The 18,586-nt window shown below is 40.7% G+C and overlaps 1 protein-coding gene across 3 annotated transcripts in view; it reads right to left on the bottom strand.

The window, feature by feature from the left end:
- Positions 1 to 1,242: 1,242 nt before the first annotated feature.
- The window catches only part of Zmat4 (zinc finger, matrin-type 4), a 374,900-nt gene continuing 357,556 nt past the window's right edge, over positions 1,243 to 18,586 (bottom strand). For all 3 annotated transcript variants that reach the window (XM_005410534.2, XM_013507717.1, XM_013507718.1), the window contains one exon: positions 1,243 to 4,674. In XM_005410534.2, the coding sequence (XP_005410591.1) occupies positions 4,659 to 4,674 (16 nt within the window). In that variant the 3' untranslated portion in view covers positions 1,243 to 4,658. The remainder of the gene's footprint in view (positions 4,675 to 18,586) is intronic.

The raw sequence follows: 18,586 nt of genomic DNA, 5'->3' as shown, positions 1-18,586 counted from the left end.
ACAATATAGGAGAATGTGCACTAAAAATTTATCTTAAAGCAGAACCTTTGGCACTGATGTGATGACCACAACTCTGCTCGTAAGTGGTTGTCTTGTAGTCATCAGACATTGTGTTACATGAAGAAGAACAATTCACATAGAAAACTTGTAGAGCATTCTCAAAAGAGTTGTAAGCAGACACACAGTAGGGGAATCCATTACTCTGCAGAGTGATTTCCCTTCTTTTCTTTAAGTAAAAAATAAAATTTACCAGCCACATGTGCTACACTGTTCATTATCTCATCTCTGTGAAGTTGAGTCATCTTAGTCTGGCTACTGCCCAGGACCGAACTCCAGCTGATCTAAAAGCCTGGTTCCATCGGCAGATGAAGCCTTCAGAAACAGCGCAACCTGTGAATGGGAGTTAAAGGGCTGATTTTCCCTCACTCCTCTAATTTGAAGATTAAAGAATGTGGTTTCTAAAGGTCAGAATGAATTACTAATTAAGTTGAGGTAATTGAAATTAGCAAATAAAACTGCTAATAATTAGTCCTACAGGGGAAAATGGCTTCAAAGTCGAAACAGCAGTAAAATTATTTTTTCCTGTTACCATACAGGCTTTACGTTACCTTACTAAGAAACTGTTAGATAGTAACTCCATTTCTTCCTCTTTAGGTTGCATCCTGCTCAAACGGTAGAAACCCCAAAGGCGGTGTTTGATGATTTTCTGGGAAGACACAGCGAAGGCAGGCGAGGCGCATGCTCTCCTGCAGTATCAGAAATGTGTGGCTCCCACAGCTGCCTTTTATCTTTCATTAATATGCAGAGGAAGGAAAGGCTACAGTTTCATCAGTAGAACCTTGAGCCCACTCTATCTTGCTATAGGAGTCACTGACAAATTTGGGCCTCTTAACTATTATAATATAAAATTACAGCAATACTCTTTACAATCAATGCTGACTCCCTCTTTTGAGAATTCAAATGCATCTAGGTTTCGCTTCTAGGCATTATTCTTTCACCACGTGCTATTTTTCCAGTCTTGAATTTGATGTGCTCAGTCTGTGTTGAGAACCTCAAAATTTGATTTAATTTTGGTATACCAAATTTAAAGCCAAAGGTGTAAACATGAATGTGGTGATATACCAAGACACATGATGTGACATGCATCTCTGAAGTTGGAAAACAAATTAAATCACCATTTATGTAGAGATTAGATTTTGAAGCACTTGTTATTTATTAATTAGCTATCACACAACACACCTATGAGGTAGTTCAGCATGCCTTTAATATAAACAAAATTTTTAAGAACCAGAAAAAGAAAAAACATCAGTCCCCACAATAAAATGTTGATCAGACCTTCTTCTTCTGGTTGCAAAAGAAAAGCGATCAGTTTCTTGGACAAGTTGATCACATAAACAATGGATATTTAGGGTGGATGGAATGTAGAGAGTGTATTTTCTTACCTGGCAGTTTAGGAAGGTTATTGTCTTATTAGGGTTCTAATACTCTGTGTTCGCACTAACGTATCTAAATGTTTCCCTCAAAAGGTCAGCTTTGGAAAACATGGGGCAGCCACTCATCAGCACACAGGCTCAATCTTCCCACAGGAGTACTCACATTTTTTATATATCTTCCATTTTGTGTTTTGCTTTTGAGCTGGTTGGCCTACAGTACCCACTTCAGTAGGAAGATGTGAAAATTCTTGCAGATCTAATTTATGTTTATATGTTATCTAAGAGGCAAATGAAAAATCCTGTTGGTCTTTGTAGTCCAGCCACAGCAGATGAATTTTATGACTACTTTTATCAGCAGAAGGAATCACTGTAGTCCTCACTACTTAGCAGATTGCTTTATGACCACATTTATTAGTTCACTGGGCTGTAGAGTCTGTACATAAGGAAAGCTCATTAATTTGAGTTTCACTATCATGGCATTTGTGGCTACCAGAACAGGTGCTAGCCTGAAGCTTATCTCTGCACTGAAGAGAAGGAACTCTTTTGTACAGTAAATTTGAATTGCATAACGAGGACTATAAGAGTGATTTATCTCTTTAAGAAGACAGACTCGGGCTGGGTGTATAGCTCACTAGTAGAGGACTTCCCAGCATGTATGAAGCCTTGGGCTCAATACCCAGGACAACAAAAACAAGAACAAAACCAAAGACACACTATTCCAGTCACTTAAAAACTTTCCTTTAAAAATAAAAAGTTTCACTCCTATATAAGAAATTTATTAGGCTCACGTATTAATTTTGAATCATTATTTCATTTATTGGAACAAAACTTCAAATGGACAGTATTTGGTTAGCTTAGTTAACATTACTCCAAGTACTGTTCAATAGTAAAAATACTTTAACTATGCATAATCTATATAGAGTCTCTCTTCTAAATGGATAAGAGTCTCCCTAAATTCCCCTGATTTTAGAGTTTTAGGAAAAGGTCCCTTGACTCAAATTCACTTCTGTTCTAATCAGGTGCCTCTGTACTAGGAAAGCCTCAGGACTGACTGGACCACAGAACGGGTCTACACTGATCCCCTTCCTCACCATCAAAGTTTATTGGTCATTTGAAGACATCTGCTTTACATCACACTCCATTCCACCCACAATGAAACCAGAAAGTGGGATAGAACTGAATTAAACACACACCAAAGTGAACAACAAAAGAAAAACAAACAGCTAGTTTCCTGAATAGATATATTTCTACCCAAGAATTCCCAAATATAAAGAACATCTATAAGCCCTTCCTTCATAGAGTTGGATATGTTGTCCTTATGGTTCTCTGCGATGATACTTTCCTCATCTGCATAGGCAAAAATACAGAAAGAAACTGAAAAACAATCCACTGAACAAAATCTCTTGCAGGATATTCACTTTCCCTTGGCCAGTTACCAAAGAGCAATGCTATTCAGATAAGAAACTGTGAAATAATCTGATTATTATAGCTGAAGCTCATCTATAAAGGGGTTGGCCTGGCTTTCTTTTGTAAAGCAAAAGAAATCCAAGTTGATAAACTTTTCTGTATTAGGTTATTAAAAAAATAAACACACAACACTTAAGGGTATGAGCTCAGTCACTAAACACTAACAGAAACAAAGATGTTTTTCCTTAACTTGGACAGTGCTTATTTTACAGCAGAATTGACAAATAAAGCTTTATTTTACACATTCAAAGACAAACCTCACTAGAGGTTTACAGCTCTGTGTGTGCTTCTTTCTAAAACAGCAAAATAGATTTCTCCCCCATCAAACCCTCCTTCCTCCCCACAGGGTGGCCTCGTGTGGACACGTCTCATTGCAGGCACACACGCTGGCAGTCCTGACCGCACCAGAGCGGCCTCTCCTTGTGGGCCAGTGCCACATTCCAGACCCAGGGAACTGGCATCTTAGAGCAACACTGTGCAGCTGTCATTGACTTACTGCTCACTTCAGTGTCACCACCTCAGCTCTCTGTGGAAAGCAACTCACATCCAGAAAACCCAGTCACCAGATCCATTCCTGCGGTCACAAGGTGAAAAGGGCTGGCCCAGCAAGATCCTAGCCAGAGTGCTGCTGGCAGCATCTTGAACAGAAGCTCAATGTCCCTTCTTATAATCAGCTTGCAGGACACCACTTGTGGTCACTGCTGAGAAGAATTAAACCTAGAGATAAAAGCTTTGTGATTTGCACTCAGAGATGTTCCTTATCACAGAGGAACAGTGTTCAATCCATCATCCTATCCATGGCCCTTTTCCCAAAGGGAAGGGATGGATACAGCAACAAGATTCTGATGAAAAACAGAAGAAACAGGAGGCCTCACCTTACCCAAGGCTGCCATTTCTTCAGGACTTATTCACATGTTCTGAAGCATCAATACTTGAAATTAAGGCCCACAGTCCAGGCCAACTTCAGAAGAAATGTCTATTTCCGTCTTGTTCTGGGGTTTATCATTCTTCTGGATGGCTTTAGAAAAGATTCTACCAAAGTCAACTCCTGTGAAGACGTTTTGACTAAGAGGATCATCATGCAAGCAAACTAATTCTTTTCCTAAGCTAGTATTTGGCAGCTTGCAAAGAGGGCTTGGTTTCATCTTGAGAAACTGTCCTTTATGTGATCAGAAGGAAAGGATGAGGATTCTTCCTTCGTTTATCATCCTTGTTCTTGTCATTTAGATGGCAAGCCTGGCACACATGTCTGAAGGTGAAGAACTAGGATTTGTTCATGATATATCTTCCACTAATAATGATTTGTTCTGGATTTGTTCATATTGACAGGATGACAAAAGAATGTTTATTCCTGGACAGAGGCGATGAATGTCACAATTATCAAAGATTTAACAGAATAATCATACTCTGAAGAAATCTGGAATAAACTGGAAATTAACATTTTCCATTCTTTGTAAGTTTGAATAATGCTCCAACTGTTTGCTACAGGATTATAATTTAGAACATGTGCTAAATATGCTATCAGGAAGATAGATTTTTTTAAAAAAAATCCACCCAAATATCATAACTTACCACAAAATTAAAAAAAGAAAAATAATATCATTCACTTTACAAAATCAAGATTAGTCATATGTTAATCTGTGACTCCTTGTAAGAAATGTCCATTGTTCAAGAAAGGATCCTCTTCAGGTGGTTGATAAGCAGTCTCCACAGCAGAGAAATGCTGGCGTCTTTTCTTAGTCTTCCTTGGTGTCTTCACTACTTATTCTTTAGGCTAGAAGACAGAGAACACAGTCTTACCATCTTTCATAATTGCACATTCTGTCTCTGTCTTTCTCTCTTCACTCTCACCCCACATAACTTCAATGATCAAATTTAAATAAAGCTGAATTTACATTCTAAGTATTAAACAATTTGTGTATTGTACATAATTCAATTACCAATGCCATCACCACATATGTAGAAGAAAATTTATATTTCTACACTAAAATTTATAATTCCAGACACTAAGTTCCTTTCAAATGTTCTTAAAGCCAAGATAACACGTGTATTTTGAGTTATGGTGCACTATGTATATCTATCTTTAAACTGCAGGTGTAATTACATGTAGAAGCTCCTCTTGAGTGGAGAACAACAACATGGCACTTAGCTTTCACATTAACGTAAGCTTCATTTTCTGTCATGAAGAATTTTCTGTTGGGTAGCTGGGGAAAAATGCTTCTGCTTTTTTCTTTAAAAATATTGACCACATTGATAACTAATTTCTAAAGGATATTTAGTTTAGTTTCTGTGGCAAGAAGATGTAACCATTAATTTTATGCTTACTATGGGTCAAGAATTGCATATTTATGTTGCATCATAATTCAATTCCTACAACCACCATTAAAGTGTCATTTTCTCCATTTTAAAGATGAGAACATTGAGGCTTAAATTCACTAAATTACAGCTGTTAAAGAGTGGAATTTGAACCCTGGGAAAAAAAGGAAGGGGAATAAAAGGAGCAGGAGGGGAAATGTGAGCACCAGTAACAGGGGAGTGGATGTGAGAAAACATACCGTTGCCCCCAAAACCTGAAACCACGGGGAAGAGCAGAGCAAGGAGGGTAACAGGAGCATGATCAAGGTACTATGTACTATTATGTGCATGCACAAATCTGCCAAGGTGAAACCCGGTCATCTGTACACCAATTTGAAAACCAGTATGCTATGAAATTCTGAGGTCAAAGAGCTTACTGATGATCCCTGCAGGGGATTTCTTGCCTGCTGTTGATGTGCTCTGGCTAAACTGAGGCTCCCTGTGAGTGCTCATGCTGCTCCTCAGGAAGGAGGGAGGGGAAGGAGCTGGAGCAGGCTGGAACCCGCTCACAGCTTTCCCTGCTCCTAATCACCACAATCCAGATGTCTCAGTGGCAATTGGGATAAATGAAAATTCACAAGTGACAAAGGGAAATTCTATCACTCACCTAGAAACAAACTGCATGTCTTGAAATCTAATTTCCCAAGAAAAGTGCTATCACAGAATAGTGTAAGAATTTTAAATGCAGACTAAAGAAATGGAGACCACATGTCTATATATATATATATATATATATATATATATATATATATATATATACATACACAAAAATAGCTTTCAGATTTTGTCTTGGTGACCCTGGTAACTACAGCCACTTTTTAATAGTGGTTATAAAAAGAAAAATCCTGTTTTAGAATCTCAATTCAGTCTCTTCCATCATTCGGTCATGACCTAAGGAAATTCTAGTCACTGTCATCTTCAGGAATTAATGTGACATGAAGGTTGGCAGTTCACACTGAGCAAGCAAATATAATTTCATTTTTGTAAATGGCAAAGATGAACACTTTTCAAATTAAAATGAGCTGGAAGCACAGCTTCTCCATGTAATAGTAGGAAGAACAAACACAACCGCAGCTGAGCAGTTTTCAGTCATGATTACATCTTTATAGGAAGCCAGATGAGATGTTTTTTTGGTTTTGTTTTAGCTTATAGTAAAAGTGGTATATTAAGAGCTTAATCTCATAATGAGGAGAAATATCACTTGCTTGCTTTTTATAGTCACCATAATTATACAGATCCTTTCTGAGCACATAGAAGTAATGACAAATTAAAATGCCTTTCAATTCCATATAGATTTTATAATTAGTCATCAGTTGCTGTTATCATTGCTGGAATGGCCCCTTCATACTTCAGTCAGAATTCCATTTGATACAAAAGAAAAAAGGAAAATTTTGCTGCTATTAATAACTATGCAGCCATACAATCCAAAAGAATTCTTTTTCATCTGAAAGATAAACTGCATAATTAATGTATTTTCAGAAATTTCTTTAAATAGAAAATGGAAGAAAGACATAGGGAAAAAGAATTCATTGCATTGTTTTTATTCGTGGTGAGGGACAGTCTTTGTTCTCAGAGTCTTACATCTGATCCAAAAGGGAGAATTGATTTCAAATGCATCTTATACACTAATAGCTCCCTTACTTTTGACATTATAACTGAACATGATGACCACATGACCCACATTTCACATCTGTTATCTTCTTTAAAAATGTCACTAGATGATACTTCTTTGAGGATCTTTCAAACTGCAGTTAGAAAAAAGTTAGAAGCATTTGGAATGGGTATATGTAGGTCCCAATAAAAAAGTTTCCATTTGGAAACTAGGGGCTACATCTAACTTCTATTAGCTCCAGTTGTTTGGAGGTTGAATCTATGGGCATCTGATGATTTCATGAGAAGCCTGATGAGGATTATCTGCAGGAGCTCTTAAAGCACAAAAGTTTCCACTCTTTCTACAATCACCCCTTGCCACATTTAGACTCAGAAAGGACCAGAAGATGGGGAATGCTCCAATCCGGGTATCTATCTCTTAACATGGTCTGGTAAAATCCACTGAAAATGATCCCACTCTTAAAAATGATCAGAATGTGTACAGTATTACTGAGATGTTATCACAGAGGGGAGAGGGGCAAAGAAAGCACTTTCTGCATGTTTGAAGAAAGTGTTGAGAGAAAAGTTTGTTTTATTTGTTCCATGCTAAATTTAAACTCTTCAATAAACCAGTTGGGAAACAAAGCAGAGCATCCTCAGCCACAAGGAAATCTTTCTGACCATAGCATGTTAACGCTGACAAAAGCAAAAGCCTCCTGGGCTGTGGCTCATGTGATGTGATATGAGCAAAATCTGTTAAATAAGGGAGAGCTGTGTTCCAGGCATTCTCTACAACCACGTTCCTAAACAGCCATAACTTTGAACTTGTGCAACTTATTGAGTGAGAAGTGATTGGCTCTAGGGATTTAAGATCTTTGTCTAATTTACTAAGATATTATAGTAATAAACCAAGCTAAATTACTTTTCCAAAACTGAACATTTGTTTCCTTTCCTGCATTCTCTAATTTAAAGTCGAAATTTATGGGGTTTTTTCTCCCCTGGGTTGACTGCTCTTCCCCGCTCAGTCTACAATCAGCTAATCACAGATCTTTTGGCCTCCTCTTTCACTCTTAAACGGGCATTTCCTTGGCAACTCTGGCCAAACCACTCCCACTGCACTGGTCACCAAGCTGCAGCTTTGCAACCATTTCTGCTGTTTCATCACACTTGTGCCTCTGGGCCTCTCTGGGTTCCCATCGTTTCCTGGAGAAAGTAAAAATGTCTTCTCACAATACACAGAGGTCACTGAGGGTGTGAAGGCATCTTTTCCTTAGGACCTTCTTTTTGTCAGGAATCTATTTAGGATTTCCTGAAGAGGAATCATGTGAGGTTCTTGAACTTGCCTGCTTTGAGGGGCAACTCCAGTTGGCACTGGCTCTCTTCTGCCTGGAAACCCCTCTCTGCCCCTCTGTTGCCCTGCTCCTCTACTCCTTAGTGAGCCTGTGACCTCCCTGTCCTGAGTGCACCCTTGCACAACAAAATTTACTTGGAATATTTTCAACAACTACTTAAAATGGAGAGCAAAACATCAAGAAAATGCCCAAGCTGTAGGAGGTCAGCTGCTATGCTTAAGACAAGGTATCTATTGTTCTCTGTGCCTGAGAAGGAGGAACGTCAGGAGAATAAAGGAGTTTGAAGAACAAAGGTGAGAAGAAAAAGTGTGTAGAAGAAGGGGATGAGGCACAGAGAGATGGTGTTATGCTGGGCAGGGTGCTGTCTCTGAATGACCCTGGAGTCTTAAATACAGTTGTATAAAACAATGAAACACTTGTAAAATATTAATTTTTACTGGAATTGCACGCAGTCTAATTGATACAGGGAGTGAGGAGAAGAAGCAGTCCATTGTCTAGAAGGAACAAATGCAGAAAACGCAAGACAGGTGCTAGAGGTACAGGCAAGGGCTTTGTATCTGAACAGGTGTTCCCATCTGTTAATACTATGCTACGCTACAGCATAGTTGTTTCCACGTCCACGCAAGGTGACCAAAGGTGGCAGGGACTCACATGACATCTGATAGGCAGAGATAAATTTATCCAAATCTTTCTTGGAAAAAAAATCCCATTTCTTATTTACACCCTATGGGATAAAGAAAAAATTTAAGAAGATTCAGGGTAATTCAGAGAAAAGGCAGATATTATGAACAACAATGAGGGCTTTGAAAAGTATGGGATATTTAGAATGAACACAATTCTGTTACTTCCTAATACACATAGACTAGCAAAATTGATGAGTGATTTGTAATTAACTTACTGAAAACCTAAGAAAACAAACCTCTGCTTATATAGAATCTGCACTGTTTATCTGCAAATGAATGTCCCTGATGTGCTTTAGAAAAGTTTAGTCCCTTAAGACGGCAAATATTCTCTTTATAATCTTGTTTACACTATTCATTTGCTTTGCAAAACGTTTTTCATAAAGGCTCAAAATAATGAAATGGTAGAGCCAGAAGGGATCTTAGGAATCATCTAAGGAGTCTACGTCATCATTTTACAGGTGAAAATCCTTGAATGAACCCTTAACCCACACAACTACTCACTATTGCTGAGGCTGTACCCTCACACCCCAAGACGATTTGCAGGGTGGCTCTGTACACCCTTCCTTGGGGTTTCTGGCAGCACCAGGCAAATGCAAATGAAAAAATGAGCCTGCACAGGGCTGGGCTTTGAGCTTCACCAGGACCTACCGGCCTCCTAGACTGGAAGAGTTCAGGGCCCTTTCCCACTCACTGTGGAACTGGAAGCTCTGCCTCCTTCATCCTCTCTCCAGCCTGAACTCCCCACTCCCCCACGTGTTTTTCCTTCTTGAGTGCCAGCTCTAAGTATTTCCCTCGATTGTTTCAGGAACCTGGTCACATTGCAATCTTTTGTTTGCTGTCTGCCCACATCACAGAAGCCTGAGCATTGTCTCTGTTTTTGTATTTTTGATGCTTGTTGCAAGGTCTGACACAGAAATGATACATCATTTTCTCTAAGTAAACATGAGGAAAATCAGAAAAAGGAATCAAATGCCACACTGAGAAGAAGCTTAATTCTCAGATCCTAACATTTCTCCCTTACTGTCCTATTCTGGACAAATTCAATGCCTTCCTGCATTTTTAGATAAGAAAAACAATCAAGTATTTAGGGTATCCTTATCTCTACCCTCATCCCCTCTGATGATTCTTCCTCTATTTTCCAAGCACTTGTGATTGATCGTTAGAAAACTTGATTTTAAACCCCACTCTGTTACTAGTTGAATTGTCATATGCAACAGTATTAACTTTATTTGGCCTCATTTATCCATCTTTAAAACAAATAGGTCAGTAAAATTTCTTCACAGAAATGCATGAGGATTAATGTGCCCAGGAACCACTAAAAATTTAGACATGTGTTCTCATCTTCATTCTTGATTGCCTGGAAGAATTCTGATGTATCTGTTGTATACCAGTTTGTCTGGTCTTTTCTCCAGACTTGGGATGGAGGTCTTTAGTCCTTGGAATGCTCAAAGACTATGGACATGCCTTTGCTATTCATGATGAACCCTGGTGGTTTATGTTCATGACGTGACTCATGGTGAGACCCTAGTTCTATAAGAGAGGCCAACTTGTTGGGAGAGCAACCATGTAATTAGAGACCTGAGGCAAAATGATCCCAGCAGTTTAGGGAAAAGAGGGCTGGATGTTGAATTCAGTCACCTGGCCAGTGATTTAACCCATCACACTCAAGTAATGAAACCTCACAATCAACACGATGAACACCAGTGCTGGCCTGAACTTCCTGGTGAGTGAACTCATCTATGTGAGGGAGGGCAATGCAGCTTGATTCCCAAGCACAGAGCACAAAAGCTCCATGTCTGGGATCCTCCTGGAGTGCATCTTCTGTACCTTGTCATTTAGCTGGTGCTCACTGAATGCATTATAATAAACCTGTAGTCACAAATCTGGCTGTGCACTTCATTCTATGATTCCTTCCGAGAATTACTGAACCTTAGGTGATGGTGGGATCCCCCAATGCATATCTGGCTATCAGAAGTACAGGTGGCCTGGAAAGTCTCAGAAGTCATAGTGGATGTCTGACATTAGTGTGGTCTTGTTGATGATGGTGTCGTTAGCCACAGTGTGCAGTATGAAATCTCACTACACTGGACAGCTAGTGTCCAAATGCATGGCACTATTGCAGTAGCAAACTTGCATCTGATTCTGTTTGTGTTTCTAGTATACTAAGCCCACTTCTGTGTAGGACCACACTGAAAGCATCCAAGATACTAGGTCAGGAACTTTTCTGTAGGTAAGCATACGGAAGAGGCAGCTCAGCCATTGCTAGAGAAAGCTTTCCCATCAAATGCCTGTCCTAAAACCCCGGATTTGACACAGGTCACCTGATTGTCCTCTTCCTTAGCTTCCTTACTTATAAGATAGATATGATGTAATGATACACAGACTTCACAGAACTGTTCAGAGGATTAGAGTTGATATAGGAAAGCTTTATGTACACAGTACATACGTAATAACAGGTAAATGTTCTCTCATTATTACTATTATTTGTCTTTTATACAGGCCTCAGATTTGGGCAAAGTCAATTTACCAAGTCTTCAGTAATTCTCTGAAACAAAGGCAGAGTTTTGAATCAAATGTTCCCTCTAGAAGCCAAGGGCACCTGAGTTCCCACTGTCTCAGTGTAAATGAAGGATTACAGAAAACAGTGGAATGTGGCACAGAGACAGTGGGGAGGGAGGATGCTAATATTCATGAGTATAGTGCTATGTCCCCCAGTGGCTACAAGGGTCTGGGCCACACCAGCCACTCTGGTACCTAGTAGTCATGTGTAACTGTATAATATAAAGTAATTGAGCTTAAACAAAAGGTGATGTCCAGCTCCTTACTCATACTAGTTCCACTTCAAGAATTAGTAGCCATATATGGATAATGGTACTGCATTATGCAAGCAAACTCAGAACATTCCCAGCACTGCACAGCACTCTTTTAGAGGGTCCTAGTTTGGAGCCATCCAAGTATCTAAAATCAGATGTTTCTAAATATAAGTCATAAAATAAATACATAAATAAAGTCATAACTCATTCTTTTAAAATTGTATAGCCATGTAAAAGCTATTAATTGCCCCCCCAAAGAAAAAAAATGAAGCAACACAATGGATGAACCACTACTCTGTTCACATAAGCTGTACTTCTCTCTCAAATCTCTGTCCTCATAGCTCCAGATACACTGCTGTCTCCTTCCCCTTGGCCACATGCAAGCCCTGCATTCTGTCTTTTCCTGTGTCTCCACAGCCTGGAGCCAGCACTACCTGCTGGTTCCTGAAGTGCTCCAGTCATTAAGGGGAAGCAGGAAGCTGTGCCCTGTGCTGACCTCAGGCAGAGTGGCTGGAAGTCCTGAGGCGAAGTGACAGAAGCTGGGACTGGGCTGGCAAAGCATGTTTGGGTGGGGTGGGCGGAGGCAGAGGCAGGAGAGTGGTTAAAACTGACAAGGGTGCTGAGTGTGGAACATGGCTAAGGAGAAGGAGAGGACCTGGCGTGCTCAGCATAAGCCCTGCCTGCAGAGGGAGAGGCCAGGCTGGCCAGGGAGGAAGACAGCAGGAGAGTGACAGAGGGGCCTAGGATTCAGCACTCAGATGTGGGCCAGGGGGATTGAGACAGACTCTGGTACCTGGTCTGACCCTTTATGACAAAAACAGTAGTAACACAAAACTGCAGTTTTTATGAATTATTTGACAGTAACAAATTATTATTATTAAGTCCCGCCGCCAAAATTGATGCATTGAGCAAACTCCAAAAGAGCATTGTTAGAATCTAATCCTGGGGTTCCCAAGAAATGGCTGTTACAAATGCCACAGCATCTCCTTGGGTCTTAGTCTCCTCATCTATTCAACGGATAAAAGGACCAATTATCTCTCTAGGTCCCATTCTCTTCCAACATGTAGAAACCCCAAGGTCTTTGCAAGGGCCCTGCAGCAGAGACAGACTCACCTGACTCTTGTTCCATTCCAATTTGGGCACTTCTCCTGAGCCTCGTCTAAATGACCACAAGCTCCAGAGCAACATATTTGCAGATGGAAAGAATTCTACACTGACCTTTTTCCCTTTTTCTCTGTTTTTTCCCTTCAGTCTCAGATTGTATGTGTTAAACAACCCCAACTACAAACACAGTGAACCCCCTCAGCATATGTCCATCCCACTACTGAAAGTTGCCAGCACATTTGGTAAATAGAGCCAACCTCTCTCTCATAAATGTGCTGGGCAGTCAAAGAAGAGAAGGGAGGAAGCCGAATCTCTGACAGGCTGTGGTCTGTGGAATGCCCCAGGGCATCAAAAATAAAGGAAACACATCCTACAGAGGGCAGGGACATCTGCAGTGTTGCAGTAGGCAAAACCATGATGTGACGAAGCTCTGCCATGGGTGGGAGCAGAGTAGCAAAACCCACCACTATCTCCTCCAAATAACCCCACCCTCCACTGTCCAGGGAGAACATACGTGGCTCACAGCAGGGTCAGCGCAAGGAGTGCTGCTCAGTCCTCAACTGAAGCAAATCACTTCCCAGCTCTGTGCCTCGGCTCTCTGACCCCTAAGTGGGACATTTGGAAGGTACAAGGGAGCTAAGGAAAGCCCCTCCTAACCGGTGAATCTAGTGGTAGGTGACACTACCCAGGTGGAAACCACTTTAGAACTTTGTGTCATCATATAAGACTTTAGCATTCCTTATTGAATCAGAGCCTTCACATTGAGCTCAAGCCCTTTTACTTATTTTTTAAATTTTGAGATAGGGTCTTATTAAGTTGCCCAGGGTTATGGTTTGTATCTAGGTGCCCCTCCAAAGCTTCATAGCTCATTGATGAGCCATTTTGGAGGTGGCTAGTTTTAGGATGTGAATGTAGGTTAAGAGTGTGCTACTGGGATTAAGGGTGTGTGGTACTGGATTAGTTCAAAACTGGTTTAGCATAGTTCTGGGTATGGGTAGTGGGAAGCCCCAGTTTAGCTGGGGGTGGTACAACCCAAAAGGCTGGATGACATAAAAGTGATAGGGAGGCTTGCTGTTGCTGACTGCTACTTTACTGCTTCCTGTCTGCTCTGCCATGGAGTATTTCTCCTCTGAGATGCCCCTCTGCCATGCCACCCTGCCTTAGAGTCAGCCTACTATGGACTAAAACCTCTACAAACTGAACCAAAATAAACCCTTCCTCCTTTAACTTGTGGGTGTTGGGTATTTTGTCTCAGCAATGAGAACAGTAATTAAGACACCCAGGATGGGTCTCTAATTTGCAATCCTCCTGCCTCAGCCTCCAAGAATACTGGGATTCCAGGCATGTGCTGCCATGCCTGGCTCAGTTTGATATATTTTAATTAAGATAATGTAGTAGGACTAACATAGTAGCCAATTAAAGCATTATTAACAACTTGCTTACATGATGACTAGGTGTCACCACAGACTTCTAAGTGTCCAAGGTATCAAATCTAATATGCCCACCCTATTAAAAGCAAGATATTTATCAAGTTGGAGATGCTAGAAATCTGGTCCATACAGACAGAACTGCAGAGAAACAGAGAGAGAGAGAGAGAGAGAGAGAGAGAGAGAGAATCCTGACACACAGTAGTCTGTGTTCATATTGAAACTACTATCAATCAATTCTCCTATGCCTTTCCCATGGAGATTTCTGCTAAGACAAATCTTCATTTCCTCAAGATTTCAGAAAGCCCCCAAATTCTGCCAATCAGAAAGCAGGCCAAAAAACTATGTGGGCACAAGCATATGGTAGCTTTCCTGTAAAAGGAAGGACTAGAAAGAGAGCTCAGGAACGACTTCTGGAGCTCCAAATGCCCTAGCATCTCTATGAGGGAGGCTGGACCTGATGAATTTTTCCTATTGTGGTTTATATCTAGATGTTTCCCCAAAACTTCATGTGTTCATAGGTGGGGCTTTTGCAAGGTGATCCAATCATGGGGCACTACAGCCAAGTGTGAAGTTAGGAGGTGGGATCTACTTGGAAACAGCAGGTCACTGGGGGAGTGACCTGACAGGGCGGGTCTGTTTCCCTGATTACTCCCTTCACTCTCTGCTTCCCTGCCACCACAAGGTGAGCAGCTTTCCTCCACTAAGCCTTTTCACCATTCTTTTTTGCTTTTTATCCCAACTACTAGGAAATTGACTAAGACACTAACAATGATAATATGAACCAAGACTGGGTGATAAAAGACTGATTTCCATGTGGTTCCAGTACCCTCTCTTGCCCTCTAACTTGCATGTTCTATCCTCATGTGTTGCTGTTTGTTGTGAGCACTCATTGCCCAGAAATGTCTATAGCCAGCAGTTCTCCAAGACCTGAGCCCCTCATTCCAATCACTCACATGGAACCGAGTCCTCCAACCAGCCACTTAAGTAAGGTTGCACTCAGATTCATCCCTAGTTGAGGTTCACAATGCCCACAACCCTGCTGGAAGCCTTAGGAGAAACTCAAAGCCAGAGGAACTAGTTCAACTATATTAAGCCATACCTGGGCTTTGAACTCTCAGTAATTAAGAGATAATAAATGTCTCAGACCACTATGTTCTGGTGTAACTGGTTAGCAACACCAGATAATGAATAATATTACAGGTTATTAAATTGTGCTCTTCCCTAATTTTCTATGCTTAAGTCCCAATTCTCAGGGCCTCAGAATGTGACCTTACTTGGAAAGAAAGTCCCCTGCAAATATGAGTTAAGATGCAGCAACACAGAGTAGCTTGATCCCTACTCTGATGTGAATAGATGTCACTACAAAAAGGTGACATGTGGACACAGATACAGGTATATAGGAGAAAGCCATGTGAGGGTAGAGTTCTGCTTGCATGGCCAAGGAAGTGCCAAAAGCTGGAGCAGACCTAGAACACAGTGAGGGTGGCACCGCTGACATACCGGGGATCTTGACTCCCCAGTCTCCCAAGCCCTGAGACAATGTCTGTTGTTAATGACACTCAGTTTTTTGTTCTTTGTCATGGTAGCCTAGCAATCAGAAAGTAAAACGAAGAAAAGCATAATGGTGGAGTGCCAAGCAGAAAAGGTAAAACCAAGGGAAAGTTTGCTCTGACCCCAAGAAGTCCTCTGAAATGTTGACACTCCTGCACTGAAGTCAAAAAGTCATGTATATTAAGGTTTGGATCAAAAATGTCTCCCAGAAGGCTCATGTGTTCAGAGGTAGAGCTTTTGCAAGGTAATTAGGTCATGGAGCATTAACCTCATCAGTGGATTAATACTCTGATGATCGTAGCTAATTGTGCTGTTAGAAAGCAGGGCCTGTTTGGAGGAAGTAGGTTACTAAAAGTGTGACCTGGAAGAGAATATTCTTGTCCCTGGTCCCCTTTCCTCTCTCTGGCTCTTTCTAATCCATTCTGCTTCCTGGCTGCCATGACGTGAGCAACTTTACTCTATCACACCCTTCTCCCATGATGTTTCTGTCTCAGAGCCAGCTGACCATGGACTATAGTCTTTGAAACCATAAGCCAAAATAATTGTTTTCTCTTGTAAATTGATTTTTCTCAGGTACTTCGTCCCAGTGATGGCAAATTGACTAGTACAACGTGTTTATTCCTCATCAAACTCCATCTCCATGGAAGTGTTCAAATCACAAAGCAATGTAATAATTCACTCAGGTGGGTACATTGTTCCATCTCCTTCTCCATCTCCTTCACACACGTCACAAAGGTATATGGGGCAGAGGAGCTTCAGGAAAACCAAACAAAGCAAAACTTCAAAGCACTGGGGAAAAAAAGTCAATTCAAGGAAATTTCCACATGAATTTCACCTCTAATATAGATTTGACCCCATTAAAAGAAAAAAGAAATTTTGACTCCATTTTCTGTAAATTCATTTCCAGTACTAGCTGACCTATTTAAAGAAACCACAGAGTGAATCACTTTAACAAGAAAGAAAATCATCTTTGAATGTACCTATTTTAGAAATGTGGGCTGTATGGAGAACCATATCAAAACTTGCCCCCTAGTGTGATCTGGTGAGATTCTAGGTGTTAAGATCCACCAATTCTCAAACTCTGTAAGTTTTTACTTTAGTTAATAGACAAAAAGAAATTGATTATGGAAAATTCAGGGTTAAAATATAGACACTTCAATTAAAATTCATGCTGAGTGCTCTCATCTGTGCTAGCAAGTCCTGGTAGGGGAGAAAATCTTTGTTGTTGTTGTTGTGGATGACTTTTTTAATACTCAAGAAGAAAGATGCAGAAATGAATTACATTCCGGTGGTCCTCAGAGGAAACCACTGATTCCTGACACAGCATAATTATTTGCTTCCAACCAATGACCTTTACTCCTGGTCGGCTGTCACAGAAGGGAAAGGGGAAGGGCTCTCTAAACCTCTGTGCAAGCTGCAAATGCCAGGAAATTGCTCTGCTCCTCACCAATTGCTAATGAAATGTAGGTTATGTGCAGCACATAAACCTCTCTGAAATATGGCTCAATACTGCTGGTCCCTTGAATATTGATATCAGATATCCTGCCACTGTGGTTGGTCCAATAGAGAATAATTTTTAAAAGCACTTAACACACACACACACACAAAATAACAGAGAAAAAATATGGAAATGCAATCATGATAAAGAGTGACTTTTTTTAAGGTACATCATTTGCAATATTTTGATTAACTCTCATTTTGAATGGCAAAGCAGCTTATGTTAAAAACCAGCAAACTCCATTTAGACACCTGTGTGTGCAGTCTGCATGAAACCCTTGGCTTGCTTGTGTGTGTTACAGGTTTCCTTGTCTGTGTGCGAGCCAGCCTGGGTGTCAGGAAGATTTTCAATGACCTCATGAACTGCTGGTAGTTGGCACAGAAAACCCCCACTGCTGCTTTGTTGATGCTGTTTCTTTCCTTTCTTGGCTTCTCCCACAAACTGTTCACAGTCTGAGTCCCTGACCTAAAATTCAGAATCTAGAAAGCAGCAACTACCTGCAAGGAAGCCTCCTGCTGATTACATGAAAGCATTTAACTGGATGTTTAGAAATAAAGCGAATCATAGCATGGTGAGAAGGACATGGGCCTTGGAGACAGACAGGCCTGGACTGGAATTTAACCCATGCCACTGACTTGTCAAGCAAACCCAGAAGTTACTTGTGCTTTTGCAGGCCGATCCTCTCATCAGTGAGTGTGACTGTCACTATTTGCTCCCAATACATATTTAGAGCCAGAAACTGTTGTAATGTGCTGGAAACACAGGAAATAAAAAATAACTGACATCCACATCTTATATTTCAGTAGAGAGCGATTGGTAATGCGTGAAAATATATAAATTATATGATATAACAAAAAATAAAGCAGGGCAGGGGATGTGCAGGATAGAGGAAGAGGAGTCGCACTTTTGAACAGAGTGTGAGGGAAGGCCTGCAGGAAGACTGCCATGGGTGTGCAGCTGTCAGGAAAAGGCAGACACAAGGCTCTGGAAGTGTAAATGTACTTAGGCAAACCCTTACCTATGAGGTCTTCTAGACGGAGCAGAGAAATCATTGCAGCTAAAGTCAAGGGAAAGAAGGCAAGAAGCTGGCAAGGAGGTAAGCAGATATGTGGAGAGAGGAGTGTTTGGGTGTCAGTAGGATCAGCAGGCCACTGTGAAGGCTATATTTTTATACTGGACAAAATGTAAAGTAATTAATTCATTTGGAACCAGAAGTGGCCTGATCATTAAGGATTTAGTGAAAAAGAAGAAGAAGAAGAAGAAGAAGAAGAAGAAGAAGAAGAAGAAGAAGAAGAAGAAGAAGAAGAAGA

Source organism: Chinchilla lanigera, unplaced genomic scaffold, assembly GCF_000276665.1.
Source record: "Chinchilla lanigera isolate Chin_1 unplaced genomic scaffold, ChiLan1.0 scaffold00135, whole genome shotgun sequence".
NCBI lineage: Eukaryota > Metazoa > Chordata > Mammalia > Rodentia > Chinchillidae > Chinchilla > Chinchilla lanigera.
The sequence above is the reverse complement of the archived record's forward strand: the minus strand, read 5'-3'. Positions and strand labels throughout refer to the sequence as shown.